General features: G+C 39.9%; 1 protein-coding gene across 3 annotated transcripts in view; it reads left to right on the forward strand.

The window, feature by feature from the left end:
* lrig1.S (leucine-rich repeats and immunoglobulin like domains 1 S homeolog) overlaps positions 1 to 24,558 on the forward strand; it is an 85,700-nt gene that overhangs the window by 36,447 nt on the left and 24,695 nt on the right. For all 3 annotated transcript variants that reach the window (XM_018261491.2, XM_041561775.1, XM_041561776.1), the window contains exons 3-7: positions 2,006 to 2,080; positions 15,277 to 15,414; positions 16,686 to 16,829; positions 18,532 to 18,675; positions 21,293 to 21,436. In XM_018261491.2, the coding sequence (XP_018116980.1) occupies positions 2,006 to 2,080; positions 15,277 to 15,414; positions 16,686 to 16,829; positions 18,532 to 18,675; positions 21,293 to 21,436 (645 nt within the window). The remainder of the gene's footprint in view (positions 1 to 2,005; positions 2,081 to 15,276; positions 15,415 to 16,685; positions 16,830 to 18,531; positions 18,676 to 21,292; positions 21,437 to 24,558) is intronic.

Below are 24,558 nucleotides of genomic sequence, written 5' to 3' on the forward strand. Positions count from 1 at the left end.
AGCAGTCAAATGAATATTATGAGTACCAGGGACTCGCCCCCATACTACAGGTATGGGATCTATTATCTGGAAACCCCTTATCCAGAAAGCTCCTAATTACAGAAAGGCTGTCTCCCATAGACTCCTTTGTATCCAAATAATCAACATTTTTAAAAATGATTTCCTTTTTCTGTGTAATAATAAAACAGTAGCTTGTACTTGATCCCGACTTAAGGTGGCCATACACGGGCCGATAAAAGCTGCCGACAGACCGTGTTGGAAGCTTATTGGCCTGTGTATGGGGCCCCCCGACGGGCTTCACCGATCGAGATCTGGCCGAAAGTCGGCCAGGTCTTGATCGGATGGGACAAAAAATCCCGTCGGATCGCGGCCGCATCTATTCGTTGATGCGGTCCCGCGATCCGACCGCCCATTGGTATTCGTTAGGATCCGATCGTTGGGCCCTAGGGCCCACAATCGGATCAGCCCGATATTGCCCACCTCAAGGTGGGCATATCGGGGAGAGATCCGCTCATTTGACAACATTGACAAACGAGCGGATCTCTCAGTGTATGTACTTGATCCCAACTAAGATATAATTAATCCTTATTGGAAGCAAAACCAGCCTATTGGCTTTATTTAATGTTTAAATGAATTTCTAGTAGACTTAAGGTATGAAGATCCAAATTATAGAAAGACTCATTATCTGAAATGCCCCAGGTCCTAAGCATTCTGGATAACAGGTCCCATACCTGTACTAATTTAGCAGGGCCTTATTATTAGCTCAGTTCAGTTCAATTGTTTTCAGACTATACAGCAGAAATAATTACTTTTTTTCAATTACTTTCCATTTTTTATTTTTCACAGTTTTTCCAAAATCTAAGTGTAAAGTTGAATGTTGGTGTCTCTGGTGTTTGAGTCTGGCAGCTCAGTAATTCAGGTGCAGATTCTGAACTGTTACAATTTTACAACATTTAGTTGATCCATTTCTCAGCAGCATCTCTGGAGTATTAGCAACTATTGTATCAAGTCTAACAGCTGCCTGTAATGAACCCAGAGATTCTGCTCAGCAGGGACAAAGATAAGAAATGTATCAACTAAATGTATCAATTTAGAACAGTTTACAGGGTCGGCGACCCCCCCCCCTTCCCAGAGCCCTTTAGAAGGTGAAAAATGACACTTTACACTTCAATATTAGAAAAACGGTGACACATAGAAAATAGAAAGTAATTGGAAAAAGTTATTTCTGGTGATCTATCTGAAAACAACGAGGTGTTTGAAGGTGAAGAATTCCTTTAATTGGGTGGCTCAGCTTCAGGTTAACTTTCAGTTGGCCCCTTCTAATTAACTTTCCAATTGGTCTTCATTATTTATTTTTTATAGTTTTTTAATTATTTGTTTTTTAATACTGACTCTTTCCAGCTTTCAGATAGGGGTCACTAACCTCCATCTAAAAAAACAAATGCTCTGTAAAGCCTACACATGTATTGTTATTGCTACTTTGTATCACTCATCTTTCTATTCAGGGCTCTCCTATTCATAGCCCAGTCTTTTATTCAAATCAGTACATGGTTGCTAGGGGAATTAGGATCCTAGCAACCAGATTGCTGACATTGCAAACTGGAGAGCTGTTGAATAAAAAGCGAAATGACTCAAAAAACACAAACAATAAATCATGAAAACCATTTGCAAATTATCTCAGAATTTCACTCTCTACCACATAGTAAAAGTTAATTTAAAGGTGAACAACCCTTTAATGTGTGGTTGCTAGGGTCATTTGGAACCTAGCAACCGGATTGTTGAAATTGCATAGATAAAAGAGAGCAGATGCTTATCATTCTGCTCATTCCACACAATGTATTAAGTATCTCTGTATTATATGTATATATATATATATGTATATATATATATATATATATATATATATATATATATATATATATATATATATATATATATATATATATATATATATATATATATATATATATACACACTATTAACCTTATGTCTATCTATGTTCTAGAAACCTGGGAAACAACGAACTGACAGGCATCCCTCACCTTGGCGCTGCTGCTCCTCAAGTAACCGCCCTCTCACTGTAAGTCATTTCGATTTAACCTTTAATCCCCCCCCCTTGTGCTCTCGCTATGGCCGCTATCTGTTTATTGTGCACATTAAAGGCCATGTTTCACCTTTATATCACCTCTGTTTTTTCTGCTGACTGTGTTATATAAAGGCAACTGACAGTCATTTTATTTTTGCATGTAATGCTTTTTGTTCTGCTCTTAATGTGGTTGCTAGGGTCCCTCTATCTCTAGCAACACACAGAGGTTGAATGGTAGGCAGATAAGTTAATCTTTGTTAAACAGTAAGAAATAAAAATGTGGCCTCAGAATGAGTGTAGTTGCTAGGTGCTGCCGACCTCGGCAACCAGGTAGCATTTTAAATGGGAACTCTATAAATAAAAAACATGAGATTCTCAGTAAAGCCAATATGTGTTAAATATTTTCATTGGTTTTAAAGTTATTTGTTAATTCAAGAGGCAGTGGAACCGGGGGGCCTGCACCCTCTATAGCGAATTAAAAAAAAAAAACCTCCTCCCCAGCTGATCTCTCTTATGGGCGGAATCGCCCGGGACATGGGCGGAATCGGGCGGGACATGGGTTGGGTTTGGGTGGGACCTTGGCAGAGTCTAATGAGACATGGGCGTAATTGGGTGGGACATGGGAGGAGTCAGTGGGACATGGGCTGAGTCGGATGGGACATGGGCGTAGTCGGGTGGGATATGGGCGGAGTTGGGTGGGCCCATTTGAGGATTATTTTGCAGGGGGCCCGGCATACTCCAGTTACACCACTGGTAATGGGAGCAATGGGTAATGGGTAAAAGCCGTTTCTTTTTGTGACTTATTATTCTCTCTACGGCTTGTTCTGACTGCTTGACAAATTCTGCGCCTGTGCAAAAAAGGGTGATTTATTTTATTAGAAAATAATCTAATTCCTGACCACCTGTATGTGTAGAGATGCAGTGCCCTTAGAATAAAGAGCCCCTTCCTGTGCTGAGGGCGAGATCCCCTTTCCCCTTGTCAGAGTGTGAAGAGACAAGTCACCACAAATCCCTAAATTGACGGCGTTTGATCCCTTTCAGGCAGGTAATTCAGAGCTGGGGAAGGGAACACTTTCCCTGACACCTTAAGGCTTTACAATAACAAACTTGCTGGTGTTTACCTTGGCCTTTCCTTGTTCCACGCCCTGCCCTCACAAGGGGAACTAAAACGACGTGTTTCTGAGCGTAAGCTCTGTTTGCACAGATCTCTCTGCCTCATTAAACCTTTTGGATTCGCGCTTTGTAGTGTCGGGCGGCGCCTCCCAGTAACTCAGCGCTGTTTATTTTAAGCCGGTTACAGAGGCAGGTTTGGATCCCAATCCTGATCTGCACTTTGTTAGTGTCTGATAGAATGTTTTCTGCTACGTTTGCTCACCTGTGTTTACTTACGAGTAAAAAAGAGAAGAAGCGAAAACGCTGGAGATGACTTGGCATGACACGCCATTAATAACACCCTGGCAGCGTGCCATACATTCTGCAGGTAATGGCCAAATACTTCTCTTTTCTTCATCCATTGAAAAGGTCACAAAACTGTCACCCCTTTGTGTCACCTTTAAATTTTTTTAAAGGAGAACTAAAGCCTAACTAAAGAAGTAGCTAGAAATGGTGAACATGATGTTTTGTACTTCTGTACCAGCCCAAGGCAACCACAGCCCTTTAGCAGTAAAGATCTGTGTCTCCAAAGATGCCCCAGTAGCTCCCCATCTTCTTTTCTGCTGATTCACTGCACATGCTCTGTGCTGCTGTCACTTACTGAGCTTAGGGACCCACTCACAATATACAGTACACATAGAATAGAAATGTCACAATATAAGGCTGATTAGTAATTAATACAGATAATTACTACATGGCAGCACAGAAACCAGTGCAATTAGCATCAGAATTGAATAATCAGCAAACCTGTAGCATCAGCTTATATTACAGCCAGGGAAGCTCATTTTCTGCTGGATAATTAGTGCCGGGTGTCAACATGTGTTTTTCAGGCGTTTTTCAGCACGTAGGTTTCTTTTCCCAACATGCACTTCTCATTATTCTCATTGAGTTTTTTGCCGCTATATTTAAAATACGCTGCGTATTTACGCAAAGTGTGGTTTCAAACGTGCAGATACCATAGACGCTATTGATTTGGTAGTTTCTTGACGAATTGGCGTTTCTGCTGAAAAACGCCAATACTGGCGTCCTGTGGCGGATTTCAGCTTGCAAGAGCCCTGTGTGAATTGCCATAGTGCGTTTTCCATTCGTTTCAGTGGTAGTGCGGTTTATGCGTATTTACACCTGGCGGAGCTTTTTTAAAAATGCCACGCCTGGCCTTGCCCTAAGAAATAACTTAGTTAAAGTCTGTTTGCGCTCCTCTTCAGAAAAGGCAACAGGGCGACGGTTCATGGTGCGGCACTTAATTTCTTCTCCCTGGCTATCTCCTATAAGAAAGGCAGGGAGGAGAAATCAAGCGCCACACGATGGATCGCCTTTTCTGAAGAGGAGCGCAAGCGGAGCTTCGGAAGTTATTTCTTAATAAAGGACTTAGCGATTTCAAAGTCAAGTCTTTGTGTTTTTTTTGTTGTATACTACAAAAAAAATTATGTTACTGGTCCTTTAAGGTAAACAAATCCATTACATTCTATCTGCCAATCACTCTGAGCTCAAAGGGCAAGTAACGTATGACTGAAAGGAGAATTAGCCTCATTTCTACACGGCAACTGCCAGGGTATATCTGGATTACTGTTACACCTGTCAACAGAACGAAACCCGGACATGTTGCAAATGGCCCTTAGAACAAAAGCCCAAATGACCTATTCAAGTCAGTTTTGAAGACCGTTTAAAGAACATTTCAGCATGTTCTGGAAAATAATTTTTTATCTGCATTAAACAATGTATTGCCCAGAGGGGGACACATTGTGTAATGTGTGTGATTTAGTTTAGATCAGCAAAGAGTGGGTCAGTGGGTCGCTGGCAGAACCGAGGTTTTGCTCCGTGCGTGTATATATATATAATACACAAAAGCCATGAATATCTTGTAAATTATATCCTTATAAACGGTGAGTACTGATGTCATCAGTAATAAACGGTGAGTAGTGATGTAATTTCTGTCACATGACTAACTAAAATCTTCTGACCAGCACTCCCTTTAAAAGCGTAATTCTTTTATTATCATTCTGTAATGTCCGACGTTTCGGTCCACAATTGGGACCTATTTTCATATATGCACTTATGGGATCCTTTATCCGGAAAACCCATTATCCAGAAAGCGCGGAATTACAGAAAGGCTGTGTCCCATAGTTTCCATTTTATCCAAATATTCCAAATTTTTAAAAATGTTGTCTTGTACAGGTATGGGATCTGTAATTCGGTAACCCATTATCCAGAAAGCGCCGAATTACGGAAAGGCCGTCTCCCATAGACTCCATTTTATCCAAGTAATCTACATTTCAAAAAAGGATTTACTTTTTCTCTGTAATAATAAAACAGTAGCTTGTACTTGATCCCAACTAAGATATAATTAATCCTTATTGGAGGCAAAACCAGCCTATTGGATTTATTTAATGTTTATATGATTTTCTAGTAGACGTAATGTATGAAGATCCAAATTATGGAAAGATCCCTTATCTAGAAAGCCCCAGGTCCCAAGCATTCTGGATAACAGGACCCATACCTGTACTTGATCCCAACTAAGGTATAATTAATCCATATGGGAAGCAGAACCAGCCTATTGAGTTTATTTAATGTTTATATGATTTTCCAGTAGACTTAATAAATATATAGATCCAAATTACAGAAAGCCCCAGGTCCTGAGCATTCTGGATAACAAGTCCCATAGCTGACCCAAACTAAGATATAATCCTTACTGTGAGAGAACCAGCCTATTGGGTTTAGTTAATGATTTTCTAGTAACATCAAAAATGTAGGACCAGTAACACAAAAAAATGAAATTGTTTTAAAGTAATAAAAATATAATGCAGTGTTTCCCAGCACTGGTTAAACTATATGTTTGCTTCACAAAACACTACTAAAGTTTATATAAACAAGCTGCTGTGTAGCCATGGGGGCAGCCATTCAAGCACAGGATAAACAGTAGATAACAGATAAGTACTACTATAGTTTATATAAACAAGCTGCTGTGTAGCCATGGGGGCAGCCATTCAAGCACAGGATACACAGTAGATAACAGATAAGTACTACTATAGTTTATATAAACAAGCTGCTGTGTAACCATGGGGGGCAGCCATTCAAGCACAGGATACATAGTAGATAACAGATAAGTACTACTATAGTTTATATAAACAGCTGCTGTGTAACCATGGGGGCAGACATTCAAAGGAGAAAAGGCTCAAGTTACACAGCAGATAGCAGATAAGCTCTGTAGAACATAATGTTATCTGTTATCCACTATTTATCCTGTTCCATATACATTTTTTTCAATTTCCACCATTGCTACTCAGCAGCTTGTTTATATGAACTTTAATAGTTTTTCTGAAGCAAACAGATCAGTATTACCAGTGCAGGGCAACACTACATGACATTTTCATTACTTTAAAACACTTTCATTTTTTGGTGTTAATGTTCCTTTAAGGTATGAAGCTCCAAATGATGGGAAAATCCATTATCCTGGAACCTCCCCCAGGTGCTGGGCACTCTGGATAAGAGGTCCCATACCTGTATTGGATTGGAGCTTTTGTGATCTTTCTATGTTTGACCCCTTATTCGCTCCAGTTGGCCCATGGGCCAGTCGTATCATTGTTACATCATTGTTACATCATTGTTACATCATTGTTACATCATTTGTTACATCATTGTTACATCATTTGTTACATCATTTGTTGCAGTCGCTGATTCGCTGAAAGCAAAAGAACATTGAGTTTAAAACCCCTAAATCTGCCCATAAATATTTTTGTCTATTTCAAAACCAAAACCCGGTCCAAGGTAATCAGAAGAAAGTTCTCTGGGCGACTGCACCTTGTTATATAAAGTCTTGTGAAACGCAACTGACACATTTCGCCACAGTCAGATGTTTAGAATTGTTTGGGTTTATCGAGGTGCGTGTTGTTCTGGGCTCTTAAATGCCGCCAGGAAAACCTCTTACGTTGGATTCTACTGGCGACGACTAATTGGTTACGTGGCCAATTCTACCCAGAAGAATAAAGGGGAAGTTGGCCAGGCTTTGTCATGTTGAAAGGTTTCGAAAGTTAAAGGGGAAAGACGCATTTAACAGCCTAAAGGTCCCAATAAATTGTATTAGGGGCAGAGTTCTGTGTTGAAAGCCCCTTTCTTTTTCCATTGTGTCCTGCATTGAATAGAAACGGGTCAATTAGTTTTCTCCCACTGTTACGGGAATGGCCAATAAGAATGGGTGCCGGTCAACGGGATCTCATGTATTCAGATGTTTTAAAGGAGCTAAAGCCGATGTGAAAGGAGCATTTGTGGAGGAAGCATTGAGGCTCTCTCGTCCTTTCTCTCGCTGTTTCTCTCTAACACAATGACGCCGGCAAGAACTTTTCCAATTTCTCGGAAAAGGTTCTTTCTCCCTGAGCTTTTCTCCTGCTGAATGGTCTTTCTTCTGAAAGGAATGTTCTACTCAAAGAACCAAATCCGCATTCATCATTCTGATGGTCATTCTTTGGTTTGGGTCAGAGAATCTGTAGACGTTTGTATCGACATTTGCATTTTTATTAAAGGACCAGTAACATCAAATCTTTTTTAAAAAAATTTGTTAGTATACAACCGAAAAAACCCCCACAAAGGCAAATGAAACTTTGAAATTGCTAAGTCTTTATTAAGAAATAACTTACCGAAACTCAGTTTGTGCTCCTCTTCAGAAAAGGCGATCCATCGTGCGGCACACGATTTCTCCTGCCATCATTATAGGAGATAGCCAGGGAGGAGAAATCAATTGCCGCACAATGGATCGTCGCCCTGACGCCTTTTCTGAAGAGGAGCGCAAACGGAGTTTCGGTAAGTTATTTCTTAATAAAGACTTAGAAATTTCAAAGTTTCATTTGTCTTTGTGGGGTTTTTTTTCTGTTGTATACTAACAAATTAAAAAAAAAAAAAAATAGATGTTACTGGTCTTTTAAGCTTGTTTAATATTACGGATATGATTAGTGCTGTGTAGATTTCGGTCGGTTGGGTTTACCCTCATACTGTACTGTCTAAGGGAAACAATATGGCACCTCCCTCCTCCCATATGTATAAATACAAATATACAGAGAAGGAATGTTCTGGGCACACAATAAGCTATACCCTCATACTGTACTGTCTAAGGGAATCAATATGGCACCTCCTCCTCCCATATGTATAAATACAAATATACAGAGAAGGAATGTTCTGGGCACACAATAAGCTATACCCTCATACTGTACTGTCTAAGGGAATCAATATGGCACCTCCTCCTCCCATATGTTTAAATACAAATATACAGAGAAGGAATGTTCTGGGCACACAATAAGCTATACCCTCATACTGTACTGTCTAAGGAATCAATATGGCACCTCCTCCTCCCATATGTATAAATACAAATATACAGAGAAGGAATGTTCTGGGCACACAATAAGCTACACCCTCATACTGTACTGTCTAAGGGAATCAATATGGCACCTCCTCCTCCCATATGTATAAATACAAATATACAGAGAAGGAATGTTCTGGGCACACAATAAGCTATACCCTCATACCTTTTATAGGTGGATTTGCTGATTAGCATGTTATCTAGCGATAGGTTTTAAGTCATGTCATAAACAATCTTGTCCTGCAGAAAAGTATGTTAATTCTTTCCTCTGTGTAGGATTCCCGTAAATGAAATTAGTCATGTTTATGTAATTAAGAAGCGCTCAGAACAGATATCTGGGACTGAATTAGTGTTAATAGGATTAGATTATTCACAGTGAGTTTAGCAGCGCTCTGTGATTCATGCCCGGCTGAAACAAAATCAGTGGGCCTGATAGGCTTTTACACACAGTATAAAACTCTATTTAAGAGAATCAATCGCTCTTAATGACTAATTAAAGCAGAGATCAATTGATGTTAAACTGAAATTAAACTGAAAGACCAACAAGATGAAGGTAAATGATAAGTCGAGCAGCAAGAGGGTTTGGGAGGGAGAATAATAACAAGTCATAAAGATGATATATCTATATATATATATAAAGTGCTGCAGTGGTTAGGAGAAAGTGAGTATACAAATAGCCACTTAACCTTCATTAATTATGTTTATATAAAGCATAATAAATCCTGATCCCCCTCCTGTAAATTATAAGGATTTTAGAAGTCACTGAGGGGTTCTGTGACCATATAAAGACACAAGGCTGCAGGCTGAGTTATACAGGGAACTGTATCACTCATTTATTATAAGGGATAATGTACCCCCTACTGTAAATGATAAGGATATTAGAAGTCACTGAGGGGTTGTTCTGTGACCATATAAAGACACAAGGCTGCAGGCTGAGTTATACAGGGAACTGTATCACTCATGTATTATAAGGGATAATGTACCCCCTACTGTAAATGATAAGGATATTAGAAGTCACTGAGGGGTTCTGTGACCATATAAAGGCACAAGGCTGCAGGCTGAGTTATACAGGGAACTCTGAGTATCACTCATGTATTATAAGGGATAATGTACCCCCTACTGTAAATGATAAGGATATTAGAAGTCACTGAGGGGTTGTTCTGTGACCATATAAAGACACAAGGCTGCAGGCTGAGTTATACAGGGAACTCTGAGTATCACTCCTGTATTATAAGGTATAATGTACCCCCTACTGTAAATGATAAGGATATTAGAAGTCACTGAGGGGTTGTTCTGTGACCATATAAAGGCACAAGGCTGCAGGCTGAGTTATACAGGGAACTCTGAGTATCACTCATGTATTATAAGGGATAATGTACCCCCTACTGTAAATGATAAGGATATTAGAAGTCACTGAGGGGTTGTTCTGTGACCATATAAAGGCACAAGGCTGCAGGCTGAGTTATACAGGGAACTCTGAGTATCACTCATGGGTTATTACACAAGATTCATCTTCAGTAAAAAAAAACTACAGAAAATATTGATAAATGTTAGAGTAGAATCCCTTTGATTTTATGTTATTAATCGTCTCTGAATTCTGCATCAGGAGCTCCCATTGCAGCCAGTGAGATAAGGGAGGTCTGGGACGGTGTCTCCACTACAAACATTAACCCGGTCACAATTAATACTTTCGGTTTATTAGGTTCTCTGTGTCCAAATGTTTGTAGCAAACATACAACTACAGTAAATGTACCAATAATTGTATTTTTCCATGTCAGACATTACAAAAACAAACTGGTTTAATCAACTGCTTACATGCGGCCCATTTGGTTGCGATTATGGATTTGGCACCTAATCACAGTAATAAGGCTGTGATTTCCAAAATTCTTCTATTGCCCTATTTGGTATTTGAGATTCACAAGCTGTTTTGCATTATTCAGATGTGAATCACTTTAAAGCGCATCTGAGAGATATTACGGCGAAAGCTTGGCTCCTGCGCAGCTCAGTTATGTGGCTCGGAACCGCGCTTCAGCCTTCGCTCCTTCCCAGAGGGACTTCTAAATATATTCAGCCTCGATACATTCAGAACCTTTCCTTTCCATCACATCGAAGTACATTTATCAAGGGTCGAATTTCGAATTCATGTGAGGTTTTTTTAAACTCTAATATATTCAATTGGGGGTTATTTATTAAAAAAAATGAATATCTTAAACCCAATCAAATTTTTTCTCCGAAAAAAATCGAATGTCAGGAATGCTACAGACGTGTTCAAATTGGTCACTGGACCTCTCCCATTGACTTATACATGAAATCGGCTGGTTTTAGGTGGCCAATAGTCAAATTCTAAATTCTTAAAGGCCTAGAGTTTGATAAATTTCGATAAACACATTTCTAAAATATTTCGAATATCGAAGTATTTTTCACCGAATTTGGCCATCGTTCAATCAAACTAAAATTGTTCGATCGAACGATTAAATCGTTCGAAACTAACGATTCGAACTATTTTAGCGTACGATCGAACGATTTTACTTCAATGTGTAAAGACTTAGAAAATGGTTGTAGAAGGTTCCCATCAGCTAACATAGCACTTTGCCAGGTTTAATTTGAAGTCAATGTTTTTTAAAGAGACAGTACTTCGATTATCAAATGGTCGAATATTCGAACTATTTTTACTCAGATTATAAGGGATAATGTACCCCCTACTGTAAATAAGGATATTAGGAGTCACTGAGGGGTTGTTCTGTGACCATATAAAGGCACAAGGCTGCAGGCTGAGTTATACAGGGAACTCTGAGTATCACTCATGTATTATAAGGGATAATGTACCCCCTACTGTAAATAAGGATATTAGGAGTCACTGAGGGGTTGTTCTGTGACCATATAAAGACACAAGGCTGCAGGCTGAGTTATACAGGGAACTCTGAGTATCACTCATGTATTATAAGGGATAATGTACCCCCTACTGTAAATGATGAGGATATTAGAAGTCACTGAGGGGTTCTGTGACCATATAAAGGCACAAGGCTGCAGGCTGAGTTATACAGGGAACTCTGAGTATCACTCATGTATTATAAGGGATAATGTACCCCCTACTGTAAATGATAAGGATATTAGAAGTCACTGAGGGATTCTGTGACCATATAAAGACACAAGGCTGCAGGCTGAGTTATACAGGGAACTCTGAGTATCACTCATGTATTATAAGGGATAATGTACCCCCTACTGTAAATGATAAGGATATTGGAAATCTTAGGCTTGCAATTTCAGGGTATACAGTACATATTTGGTATGGTAGGTTCCTTACTTTAGGCCAGGAAGGAAGCCTGTGGATAGTTAAACAAGGATTTAATGAGTCTCCCTGTTAACAGATACTTCAATCCCTGAGCAATTACTTCTTGTTCTCATGAAATATCAAAGCCTTCCCAGCTGTGAAATCCTTTATTTTAAACTATGATCACTGTTTCCTAAAATCTTGATGGGAGGCTGTGTACAACTAATCGTGGGGTTTAGCCTTATTCCTTGAGTACAGGCATGCTAATTGTTTCCTATATGGGTAGGAGCTACCATACTGTTTAACCTCAGATACAACAAAATACCATAAGTCAATAGTTTATCGTGTGCCCAGAACATGACTTCGATGTATATTTCTATTTTACACATTGAAACTTCCTTGCATTTCCAGTACAAAGGTATGATGGTTTAACTCTCAAAATATTCCTTATTTCTATAATGCCAAGATTTTAAAATGAATATAAAGATATAAAGATAAATATAGGGACTGAACACTCAAATTTAAAAAGGCAAAATGTTATTACAGTACATTTACAAAAATACACTTAGGGGCAAATTCATCAAGGGTCGAATTTCGAGGTGTTAAATCCCTCGAAATTCGACTGGGGAATAGAATCGAATAGGCAATTCGGGCGAATTTACGCGCTGGCGAATAGTCGAATTGGCGAATATTCGCCAGGCGAATAGGCGCTCGATCGAATATTCGCTCGAAGGATTTTCATTCGATCGAATGCCTTTTTATTCGATCAAAAACTTGGAAAACAAGCCTATGGGACTTTCCCATAGGCTTTTAAAGCAATTCGGTAGGTTTTAGGTGGCGAAGTAGGCAGTCGAAGTATTTTTAAAAGAGACAGTACTTCGACTATCGAATGGGCGAATAGTTGCAGCGTTTTTGCACTCGATCCAGTACTTCGACTATCGAATGGCGAATAGTCGCAGCGTTTTTGCGCTCAATCTATTCGAATCATTCTACTCAGGCGAATTTACGCCAATTCGATAGTCGAGGAGCACAAAAATTGTAAATTTTTTTTTACTTCGAATCCTTCACTCGAAGTTAGTGAATCGGCCCGTTACATTTTCAGCTATGGCCCAATAATGGCCTTTTTTCTTTTTTGCAATAATTTATGAATTTTTGTGTTTTTTATATGAGTTTGTGGTCGAAACGCGTAGGGCCAATACTGGGCCATATCTGAAAATGTAAGTGTATTTTTGTAAATGTAATAACATTTTGCCTTTTTAAATTTGAGTGTGCAGTCCCTATATTTATCTTTATATTGAATTTTTGGTAGTGTTTGTTTGGGCGGTCTTCATGGGACAAGCACCTCACTATTGAATTAAAATTGGATGTGCGCCTTCTAAAAATCGAATTAGTTGTAAAGATTTTAAAATGAAAAAAGCTAGTGTGGAATAGTAGAGTAGAATATTCTATTATCTTTTTATTTTGCAGCAGGGGGTACTTTTTTTCTTTTTTTTTTTTTAGAATACATATGCTTCAGTGAGTCAGGTGACACCGATGACATCACGGATTATACAGGTTATAGGATCCATTATCTGGAAACATGTTATCCAGAAAGCTCTGAATAACATAAAGGCTGTCTCCCATAGACTCCATTATAATCAAATAATCCAAATTTTAAAAATGTATTCTATTTTTTCTGTAATAATAAAACAGTAGCTTGTACTTGATCCCAACTAAGATATAATAAATCCTTATTGAAAGCAAAACCAGCCTATTGAGTTTATTTAATGTTTATGTGATTTTCTAAGGTACAAAGATCCAAATTATAGAAAGATCCGTTATCCGGCTTAGTGATGTCATACGTTAGAATTGTTGTTTAATGATGTCACTTGTGTCCAATGACACACAAGATGTCTGTAGGCTTACGGCGTAAGCCTTACGCCTTTTCTGTTGGCATATAAATGATGTTTTAGTCTGTGTATGGGTGGAGCTGACTTATAGGTTCCCCTTATCCTTACTGTCTTTTGCAGGGGTAAATAAATATAAGCAAAACCCTATACATAGATAATAGTTCCCCTTTAGTCCCATTTGAAAGGCTGTTTTGTTGGTTGAGCCATTGATTTTCACTTTCAGTACTTGGGATTTGCAGCGTTTTGTTCCGTGAGGCTCATTTGTTTCCATTTGTTTTGAATTATAAAGAATAAAACAAGTTGTTGCTGTCTGTTCCTGAGGATTTTTCTTGCCTCTGCCCCTTGGGTTCATTGACGTTGGCCTATCCTCGTTCCTTTGGATCTAATTCCCACCTGAATAAACAGAACATCTGCCCTGAGAATCGGCCCAGTTTCCCCCCGGGAAGTTCTGATTCAGCAGATATGTGAAGGATACCAAGAGCCTTGTTTTTCTGCAGTAGGGGGTTAACCTGAAGAGGCCACGTTTCCCCCCAAAAAACAAACAGGGGCTCCCCGGTGGGGTCGGATATCTCACTAGTGCACACATAGACAGGTCGTCAGGACGAAGGGTGGGGGTACCCTCCAAAACGTTGACATTGTGGTGAAATGATAAATGGGGTAAACTCCCCAATTGCATTGAGTGTGTGCGGAAATGCTAAAATCAAGTAGACTTTATCAGAAAGGTCTATATAAATACACCAGTAAACCCTCAAAGTAATGCTGCTCTGAGTCCTCTGTCAAAAGAAACAGCACATTTCATTCCTTCTATTGTGTACTCATGGGCTTCTGTATCAGACTTCCTGTTTTCAGCTCAAACCTCCAGGGCTTGGGCTTGAGCATGCTCAGTTTGCTCCTCTTCCCCTCCCTCCTCCCCTCCCTGCTGTAATCTGAGGCCAGAGCTGTAAGTGAGCAGGGAGACCCAGGCAGGAAGTGATGTCACTCCAAGTTTATATGGCAGCTCAGTGTCGGACTGGCCCGGCGGGATACCGGGAAAAAACCCGGTGGGCCCCGACCCTCGTGGGCCCCCGCCGGGCCAGTCCCCCTCTCCCAAAATTAAATTTTTTAAAAAAAAAAAAGTTTTCGGCGCTTCGCCGCTCAAGCATGCGCACAAAGGAACACCACTCGCGCATTCGCACAAAGAAACACCACTCGCGCATGCGCACAGAGAAACGCCGCTCGCGTTCTTGCGTGCACACAGAGCGGCACACCGAGCGGCACACAGAGCGGCGGGGGGCCCTGGACCAGCTGTCCCGGTGGGCCCCGGGCCCCCCAGTCCGACCCTGTGGCAGCTGCTATCCTAAACAAACAGAGAGTGTCTACAGCTGTTTACTCAGGTATGGTAAAGCATTCTGCAGAATAAATGTAGCGTTCTAGCTTGTACTATTGTGTCTTGGAGCTTTCCTTCTCCTTTAACCCTATACCAGTACCCCCCTTTTGGAAAAAGACTGGTGATAACTGGGCGCTCATTGTTGTTTTATTCTGTGTGTTTCAGGCACCATAACAAAATCCGCACCATCGATCCCTCCCATCTGAAACTGTACGTTGCTCTGGAATCACTAGACTTAAGCTCCAATGAGCTGACGGAAATTCGAAGCGTTTCGTTCCCTGCAGGACTGCGGATTAAGGAGCTGTAAGTTATATTTTTTTTGGGGGGGTACAAGGGTATCATGCATTAATGCACAGGGAATTAAGGTACCAGTCCAGTGGTTACAGTTCCTTTGTGACACATTTGGCTTTTTCCCCGGTGTCAGTGGCCCTGCACATGCTCAGTAAGTTCTGGGCTGCTGTAAACTCTATTAATGATTGAGGATTTCAGCAGCACTGACAGGGGGCTCCTGTAGCTTCAGCCAAATACAGCAGCAATAAGCCCAATGTACATCACTAACTGCCACATTCTTTCTAAAGGTGGCCATAGACGTTACAATAACGATCTTTCATGGAAAAGATGTTTTTATTACCCATCTTCCTATTCAGACCCTCTCCTATTCATAGTGCATGGTTGCTAGGGTAATTTAGACTCTTAACAACCAGGTTGCTGAAATTTCAAACTGGAGAGCTGTGGAATAAAAAGATAAATAACTCAAAAACCACAAATAATAAAGAATTAAAACCAATTGGAAATTTTCAATATCACTCTTTTCGTCTTACTAAGCGGCACATTTAACAAAGGTCGAATTCTGAATTCATGTGAGTTTTTAAAAACTCACATTTCGCCTTGTTTCTCAGTGGAAATGATGCCCATAGACTTGTATGGCGTCGCGTGTCAAAAAAAAAAAAAATGACGCGCGTCAAAAATAATTTGGCAAAAAAATGTGATACCCTTAGACTTTAATGGGCATCAAATTTAAATTTGACTAATCAATATTTATTAATAAAATGGAATTATTAAAACTTGGATGAATTGAATCAACCCAAAAACTCGGAATTGAATTTGATTTGAATTCGATTTGAATTTAAAAAACTTGATTCGAGTTTTTTTTCTCTGAAAAAAAAATCGAATGTCTGGAAGGCTGCAAAGAACTCCAAAATGATCCCTGGATCTCTCCCTTTAACTTAAACACCAATTCGGCAGATTTTAGGTGTCGAATAGTCAAATTTGAGTTCTTAAAGGGCCAGAGTATGATAAATCTCAAAAATCAAATTCAATTTTTTTTTTAAAAAACTCAAATTGAATTTGAATAACTCCCTAGTCGTATGAGAGTTTTGACCATAAAAAAAATTTCGACCCTTGATAAATCTGCCCCTAAAAGTTCTGCTCGAAGGTGAACAACCCCTTTATTTCTATAGTTTCCCTTTAGACGAGACTTGAGCACACACATGCTGCATTTGTATCTGGTTTCCTGCTTATAGTAGGATTTTTTATTTATTTCTCTTTTATTTTTTTTTATTACCATTCGGCAGCCACCTGGGAAGCAACAAGATCAGCAGTTTGGAGCCGGGCTCCTTTGACAGCCTGTCACGCTCGCTGCTTACACTTCGTCTGAGCAAAAACAGAATCTCTCAGCTTCCTGTCAAACTATTCCGACTGCCCAGACTAACCCAACTGTGAGTAGCACCGGCAACTTTAATTAACCTCCCTGGGCCCCCATTTAATCCAGATTCAGCACCTCCTGGGATTAAGCAGCCCCCTGAAAGCGTTCCACTTGGGTGCAAAGTCCATTAAGAGAAACACAACACTTAATAAAATAACTAGTTGCTTGGGGCGGCCGCAGGGTTCTCCCCTCTCAGAATTGATTATATGGGGATTAAAGAGCTTCTTAACCCATCATGCTTTGCTTTGGACTTTATTAAAAAATAAAATAATCCTAATAATTGTTAGAATTTTATCTCTCCGCATGTGGATAATAATAATCATGCTTCTGCGCTCAGTCTGGCAGCGACACTAGAGAGGCAACATATTCCCCCAGACCACACAAGTGTTAGTTTAGCTGGGAACCTGGAGAACGAAGAAACCACAACCTTAAATAAGTAAAAATAATACGGTATTTTCCTATACAGAGTTTAGTGATGTCATCAGTTTTATTGTCAGGACCTGCAGAAAAAATAATCCTTATCATTTACAGTAGGGGGTACATTATCCCATATAATACATGAGTGATACTCAGAGTTCCCTGTATAACTCAGCCTGCAGCCTTGTGTCTTTATATGGTCACAGAACAACCCCTCAGTGAATTGTAATATCCTTATCATTTACAGTAGGGGGTACATTATCCCATATAATACATGAGTGATACTCAGAGTTCCCTGTATAACTCAGCCTGCAGCCTTGTGCCTTTATATGGCCACATAACCCCTCAGTGACTTCTAATATCCTTATCATTTACATTAGGGGGTACATTATCCCTTATAATACATGAGGGATACTCAGAGTTCCCTGTATAACTCAGCCTGCAGCCTTGTGCCTTTATATGGTCACAGAACAATCCCTCAGTAACTTCTAATATCCTTATCATTTACAGTAGGGGGTACATTATCCCTTATAATACATGAGTGATACTCAGAGTTCCCTGTATAGCTCAGCCTGCAGCCTTGTGTCTTTATATGGTCACAGAACAACCCCTCAGTGACATTATCCCTTATAATACATGATATACTAGTTCACTGAATACTTAAAGTGATACTGTTGTGGGAAAATGCATCAGTTAATAGTGCTGCCCCAGATTTTTTTATATTAATTTCGAAATCTGATATGGGACGAGACATATTGTCAATTTCCCAGGTGCCCCCAGTCATGTGATTTGAGGCAACAGTGCAGCGAATAGAAGGCGAGGGACAGATACTGCTTTCCATAGCAATTATATTTCTGAATGACTTTATAAGCAATGGAGTATTTCATGCATAGACTCACATTCTGTTTCATAGTCAATGTTTTATTTTGGGATTTCCACCCCCTTTCAGGACTGGAGCTCTTGGCTCCTGAGCTGCTCTGCTCTAACTGAGAGATGTACTTAAGGCAAAGTTTGCCTCGGGGACTGATTTAGTAATAAAGAAAGTCATGTTTGGCTTTCAGGGAATGTTTTAGCTGAAGGGAGGATCATTTTTCCCTGACTGCGAACAGACAAGAGGGACCCACAAGAGCCCGTTTTGTTAGGGACTTTTGATTCGCTGCAAGTTCTTATTTCCCAGCGGAGGTTGTAGATGGGAAAGCAGATAAGGGCGATAGGATCTTGTATCTGCTCAGTGTATTTTTTATCTCTCACTTGTAGCTCGTTCTGTAACAGTTGTTGCATGACATTTCCCATCGCAGGGAGCTGAACCGGAATCGCATTCGCTTGATCGAAGGGCTGACGTTCCAGGGGCTGGAAAGTTTGGAAGTTTTAAAATTGCAGAGGAACAACATCAGCAAGTTAACAGATGGCGCATTCTGGGGCCTCTCAAGAATGCAGATCCTGTAAGTGTCCGTTGGAAGGTTTGGCTGGAATCCGCATAGAAATTCCACCCCATGGCTCCGATAAATCCCTGAGCCTGTAATAGATATTAGTATTATTCATTTCTCCTGTGCTTTCCTCTGTGTCCTTCCTGTTCTTTTATGTTCTGCTCTTTTTTTAGTTTTGTTCTCACCTTTTGTCCTGTTCTTCACTTTTTATTTTCACCCGGGTCAGTGGGGTAACTGGAGGTTACTGAGCATTAAAGCATACCTCCTAACTGTCCCGTTTTTAGAGGGACAGTCCCTCTTTTGACAGCTCAACCCGCAGTCCCTCATTAGTACTGGAAAGTAGTGATGGGCAAGTTTGCGGCGAATTTCCGCGTTTTGCCACCAAATAAATTTGTGAATTTGCCACCGGTGACGGTATAGACAATTTAGAAGCCGGTGACGAATAACAGACGCCCATTGATTTCAATGGTGTCCAATGTCGCCGGCGATGTCATGTTTCTCTAATTTTTCTCTCGTTTTGTGAATTTCGCGAAACTGGACAAATTCGCCCTTCACTACTGGAAAGTCCCGTTTTTCTCTGCACTGAACAGCCAGAAAAAGAAACAAAGTTTCCAACTTAATTGGTTTTTGGAAGAGAGCCGAGAACAGCTGCAGCTGCTTATAAGTTACTTTTGTAACAATTTCAAGATAAGCCAATAAGTAATTGTAACAATATAAGATAACAGGTCCGTTGGGAAAGTGAGACTCACAGCTTAAAGGGCAATTCACCTTCATTAGCAAAACTGTAATAACTGAAAAAAACCACAGAAATACAAATTTTCATAACCTGCCAAATTTTGTAAAATGAACATGGTAATTAGGGGGTGTGGTCACAAAAATGGGCGTGGTCAACACATTTTTCGACATGCTACGAGAGACAACATTTTGTCCCTCTTTTTATTTCCAAAATGTTAGGAGGTATAATTAATGCACAAATATTAAACGATGCTTAAAAATCAACTTGATCATAACAAATTATTGTACCTGATAACCCAAACCTACAGTAGCCCTGCCAGTGAAGATGTTTGCCTCTAAAATTGTTCCCCTTAGCACTTTCTGGTCTTTGTCAGCACTTTTCTTGGTGTCGCTGGCACTGCACATGCTCAGTGAGCTCCAATCACTCCTCCCACACTGAAACTTTGCTGACCCAGGTGCTATCTGTTGCCAATCGTTCAAATATTTTTGAAGATATAGATGCACACTGGGATTTATCCACGAAAATCTTCACCATTATTTATTCAATCATTAAAAGAAAATAGGCTAACGTTTCGGTCCCCTACTTGGACCTTTTTCAAGACCTTGGTCCAAGTAGGGGATCAAAAAGTTGGCCTGTTTTCTTTTAATGATTGAATAAATGATGGTGAAGATTTTTATAGATAAATCCCAGTGTGCATTTACTGTATATCTTTGGGGGGGGAAATATATATATAATACACAAAAGCCATGAATATCTTGTAAATTCTACCCTTATAAACGGTGAGTTCTGATGTCATCAGTTATAAACGGTGAGTTCTGATGTCATTTCTGTCACATGACTCACTGAAACTTGTGTATTATAATAAATAAAGTACCCCCAGTTGTAAAATATGAGGATATTAGAAGTTACCTCGGAGTTCCATGACCATGACCTTCGGCCTCGTACTTTTATATGGTCATGAAACTCCTCGGTAACTTATAATATCCTTATATTTTACAAGAGGGGGTACTTTATTCACTATATATACTTCCCCCCCAAAGATATAGATGCACACTGGGATTTATCCAAATCCAAATTACAGAAAAATCCATTATCCAGAAAACTATATATATATATATATATATATATATATATATATATATATATATATATATATATATATATATATATATACATACACACAGGTATGGGACCTATTATCCAGAATGCTCGGGACCTGGGGTTTTCCGGATAATGGATTTTTCTGTAATTTGAATCTTCATACCTTAAGTCTACTAGAAAATCATGTAAACATTAAATAAACCCAATAGGCTGGTTTTGCTTCCAATAAGGATTAATTATTTCTTATTTGGGATCAAGTACAAGCTACTGTTTTATTATTATAGAGAAATCATTTAAAAAAAAAAAATTGTTATAATAGAGTCTGTGGGAGACGGACTTTCCGTAATTCGGAACTTTCTGGATTATGGGTTTCCAGATAACGGATTCCATACCTGTATATATCTTATAAAAACAGCTTTCATGCCAATGTTAGTAGAATTGCTTATAAAACAGGCGCCATTTTTCTTTGCTGAAATGAAGTCCCTTGGCTTTAAGCGGCTACAATATAAATCCCCAGACGTTTCCTTGTTCTGTGTCCGGCTCGTTTACATTAATAACTGTAAAGCTGTGTCAGTCGGCCTGTTTCCACTCGCAATAAAACTCTCCCTCGCTGTGAACATCTCCCAGGTCACCGTGTAGGTTCACAATCCTCAGGCTGAACTTCCATAGCCGGCCAGAAGTCAGGCAAACAGTGACACACTCGGGGAATATTCCTTTGATGGATGTATTTACAGATGCTAAAGGCCAAGTTATGAATGTGCTTTTTTTTTTCTAATGGTTAAATATTCTCTCCAGGCATCTGGAAAATAACAGCCTGACGGAAGTGAACAGCGGATCTCTGTACGGACTCCTGTCCCTGGAGCAGCTTCACCTGAGTAACAACTCAATATCCACAATTAGTTCTGCCGGCTGGAGCTTCTGCCAAAAACTGCAAGAGCTGTGAGTTTGCCCGACTGGTCTCCGTAAAAAAACAACTAATTAAATGTAATCATTGAGTTTGTACCCCTTATGTGCTGTTCCATGCTGTGCTGCAGAGAAGCTTACGGGCTCCATCACAGGAATGAAATAAGCACTGCGTATATTGTCGGCGCTATATCAATAAATGATGATGATGGAGCAGAAAACTGGTACAGTTTAGACTGGCAATATACAGCAAGATCAGGGCTGCCATTAGTATTCACGGGGCCCCGTAAAACAACATTTTTGGGGCCTGCTCACCCCAGCCCCTTAAGCCCCACCCAAGATCCTGCCCACACCACAGTTAAAAGACCACACAGACATCAGCGCTAAAAACGGTAAACTGCCATTGATGGTCAGGGCCCCCCTATAATTTAAAAAAAAAACTGTAGCGCCAGGGCCCCCCATAAAAAGTGTTTTTTAAAAATTATTGGTGGTCAGGGCCTCCCATAAGTTGGAAAAAAAAATTTGGTACCAGGGCCCCTCTTACAAGTTAAAAAAAATTGGGGCCCCAGAGAATATTTAAAAAAAAAAAAAACATTGGCGGCAGGGGCCTGTAGAATATTAAAAAACACACATTGGTGTTCAGTAGAACTGAACTTGTGGCTTCAGGACTTCAAGTTTGGCTCTTTCAGTGACTTTGGGTCTTTTCGCGGCTTCGGGACTTCGGCAGTTTATCTCTTTCCATGACCTTGGCTTAACAGCTCTTTTCGGGACTTCGGCTTTTCAGCGGTTCAGGACATCGAAGAGGCGGCACTTTTTCGGCGCTGCCAAGCAGGGCCCGGCTATTTTAAAAACTGCAGCACAGCCAGGCCTCCCTTTAGGCCCGGGCCCGGTATACTTGTACCCCCTGATGGCGGCCCTAAACAAGATTGTCTACTTTTGGCGAAGATTCACCAGTTAGGCGCCTTCACAAAATGAGCAGATCTTTGCTAAATTTGCCAAAGCAGGCTGACCTGATAGTTTGGAGCCAGGGTCAAACACTGGATCATACTGTTGGCATATGGAGACTTTTGGGAGAGAACCACATCAACACACTGAGCAATTGCACCCAAATATTTGTTGGACAAGCCAATACAAAATTCTAATACATGAGCCAAAGGGACGGCACCTTTTAACGGAACATGGCACATTGTGTTCATGAGACTGTTATTACGTGTAGGACTTTTTTTTAAAGCTCTAAAGGTTAAAACAGTAGAGTTGATTGGAGGTAGGGATGCACCAAATCCAGGATTCGGTTCAGGATTTCGCCAGGATTCGGCCTTTTTCAGCAGGGTTCGTATTTGGCTGAATCTTTCTGCCCAGCCAAATTGAATTCGAAGGGGAGGGAAATCACGTGACTTTTTGTCACAAAACAAGGTAAAAATGTTTTCCCTTTCCCACCCCTAATTTGCATATGCAAAGATTCAGACGAATCTTTCGCGAAGGATTCGTTAGTTCGGGGGCTTAATCCAAAATAGTGGGTTCGGCACATCCTTAATTGGAGGAGTGGAGTGTAGTATATTCTTGCTCTGCGGGAGTGGGACAAAATTAGGGATGCACCAATCCAGGATTCGGTTTGGGATTCGGCCAAGGTTTGGCCTTTTTCAGCAGGATTCGGAGCCTGGCTGTACCAAATCCTATTTGCTTATGCAAAGTAGGGGGCGGGAAGGGAAAGCACGTGACCGTCACAAAACAAGGAAGTAAAAAATATTTTTTCCAACTTTTTAATTTCCTGTCCCTAATTTGCATATGCAAATTAGGGTCCGATTCAGATCTGTATTCAGCCAAATCTTTCAGGATTCAGGGATTCGGCTGAATCCAAAAAAGTGGATTCGGTGCTTCCCTAGACAAAATGTTAATTTGAATGGGGATGATTTTTATTGTTTCTTCCTCCTCCCAAGAGAGTAAGTCCCCATCTGTACAATTATAAGACTCCCAGGCATCCCTAGTAGCTGTGTTTTTGCTTCTCCCACTATCAGGATTATTGGAAAATAAGGTCAGAAAGATGATATTCCTATCGCCGCCGCCGCAGGCAGATGTTTCTCTGCATTTTATCAAAGTAAAAAATTCACTTTTTTTTTTATCAAAACCAGGTTTAATGTTACTTTCTTCCAACTCTGTTTATTTCAGAGCTAAATTCTTTAATCAGAAGTGCAGACAGGATTTTGGGGCCGTGCCAATTTATTTTGGGTGGGGGGGGATACACTTTAGCGAGAGAAAAAACAAAGTAAAGAATGTAATGTTTTTCGGGCAGGTCGTTTGTCTTGTCTGAACGCAATTGTTTTGCTGCTCCTTGGAATGGCAGGTCATTCATAAAAAGTACAGCATAGAAACAGAATCTGGGTGTTTTTTATTAAACCCACGTGGAAGCAATCCGGCCACGTTTACACTTTGTATTCTTTGTTCAGATTGTTTTTCATCTTGATTGCCTTTAAACTAAAATGAAACATTATGCCTTGTTTCTAGGACCAAGGGCCTTAGCAACCAGAACGCAGAATAAACATAAGGCTAGACTTCTAGAGGCACATTTATCAAGGGTCCACCTTCAAATTCATTTGAGTTTTTTAAAACTCTAATAAACTCGAAATTCAAAATTTATTAATAAAATCTAATTTTCTCAGCTTGGACGAATTTAATCGACCCGAAAACTAGAATCAAATTCGATTTGAATTAGAAAAAACTCTAATAGAATTTAAAAAAACTCGATTCGAGTTTTTTTTCTCCGCAAAAAAAAGCTTGAATGTCAGGAAGGCTGCAAATATCACCAAATTGATCCTTGGACCTCTCCCATTGAGTTATACAGTAATTCGGTGGGTTTAAAGGGGTGGTTCATCTTCAAGGTATCTTTTAGTATGTGTTAGAAGGGCTAATTCTATCTTTCAATTGGGGGTCACTGACCCCATCTAAAAACAAATGCTCTGTAAGGCTACAAATGTATTGCTATTGCTACTTTTTATTACTCATTTTTCTATACAGGCCTCTCCTATTCATATTCCATTCTCTTATTTAAATCAATGCATGGTTGCTAGGGGAATTTGGATCCCAGCAACTGGATTGCTGAAATGGCAAACTGGAGAGCTGCTGAATAAAAAGCTAAATAACTTAAAAACCACAAATAATAA

Source organism: Xenopus laevis, chromosome 4S, assembly GCF_017654675.1.
Source record: "Xenopus laevis strain J_2021 chromosome 4S, Xenopus_laevis_v10.1, whole genome shotgun sequence".
NCBI classification, from domain to species: Eukaryota; Metazoa; Chordata; class Amphibia; order Anura; family Pipidae; genus Xenopus; species Xenopus laevis.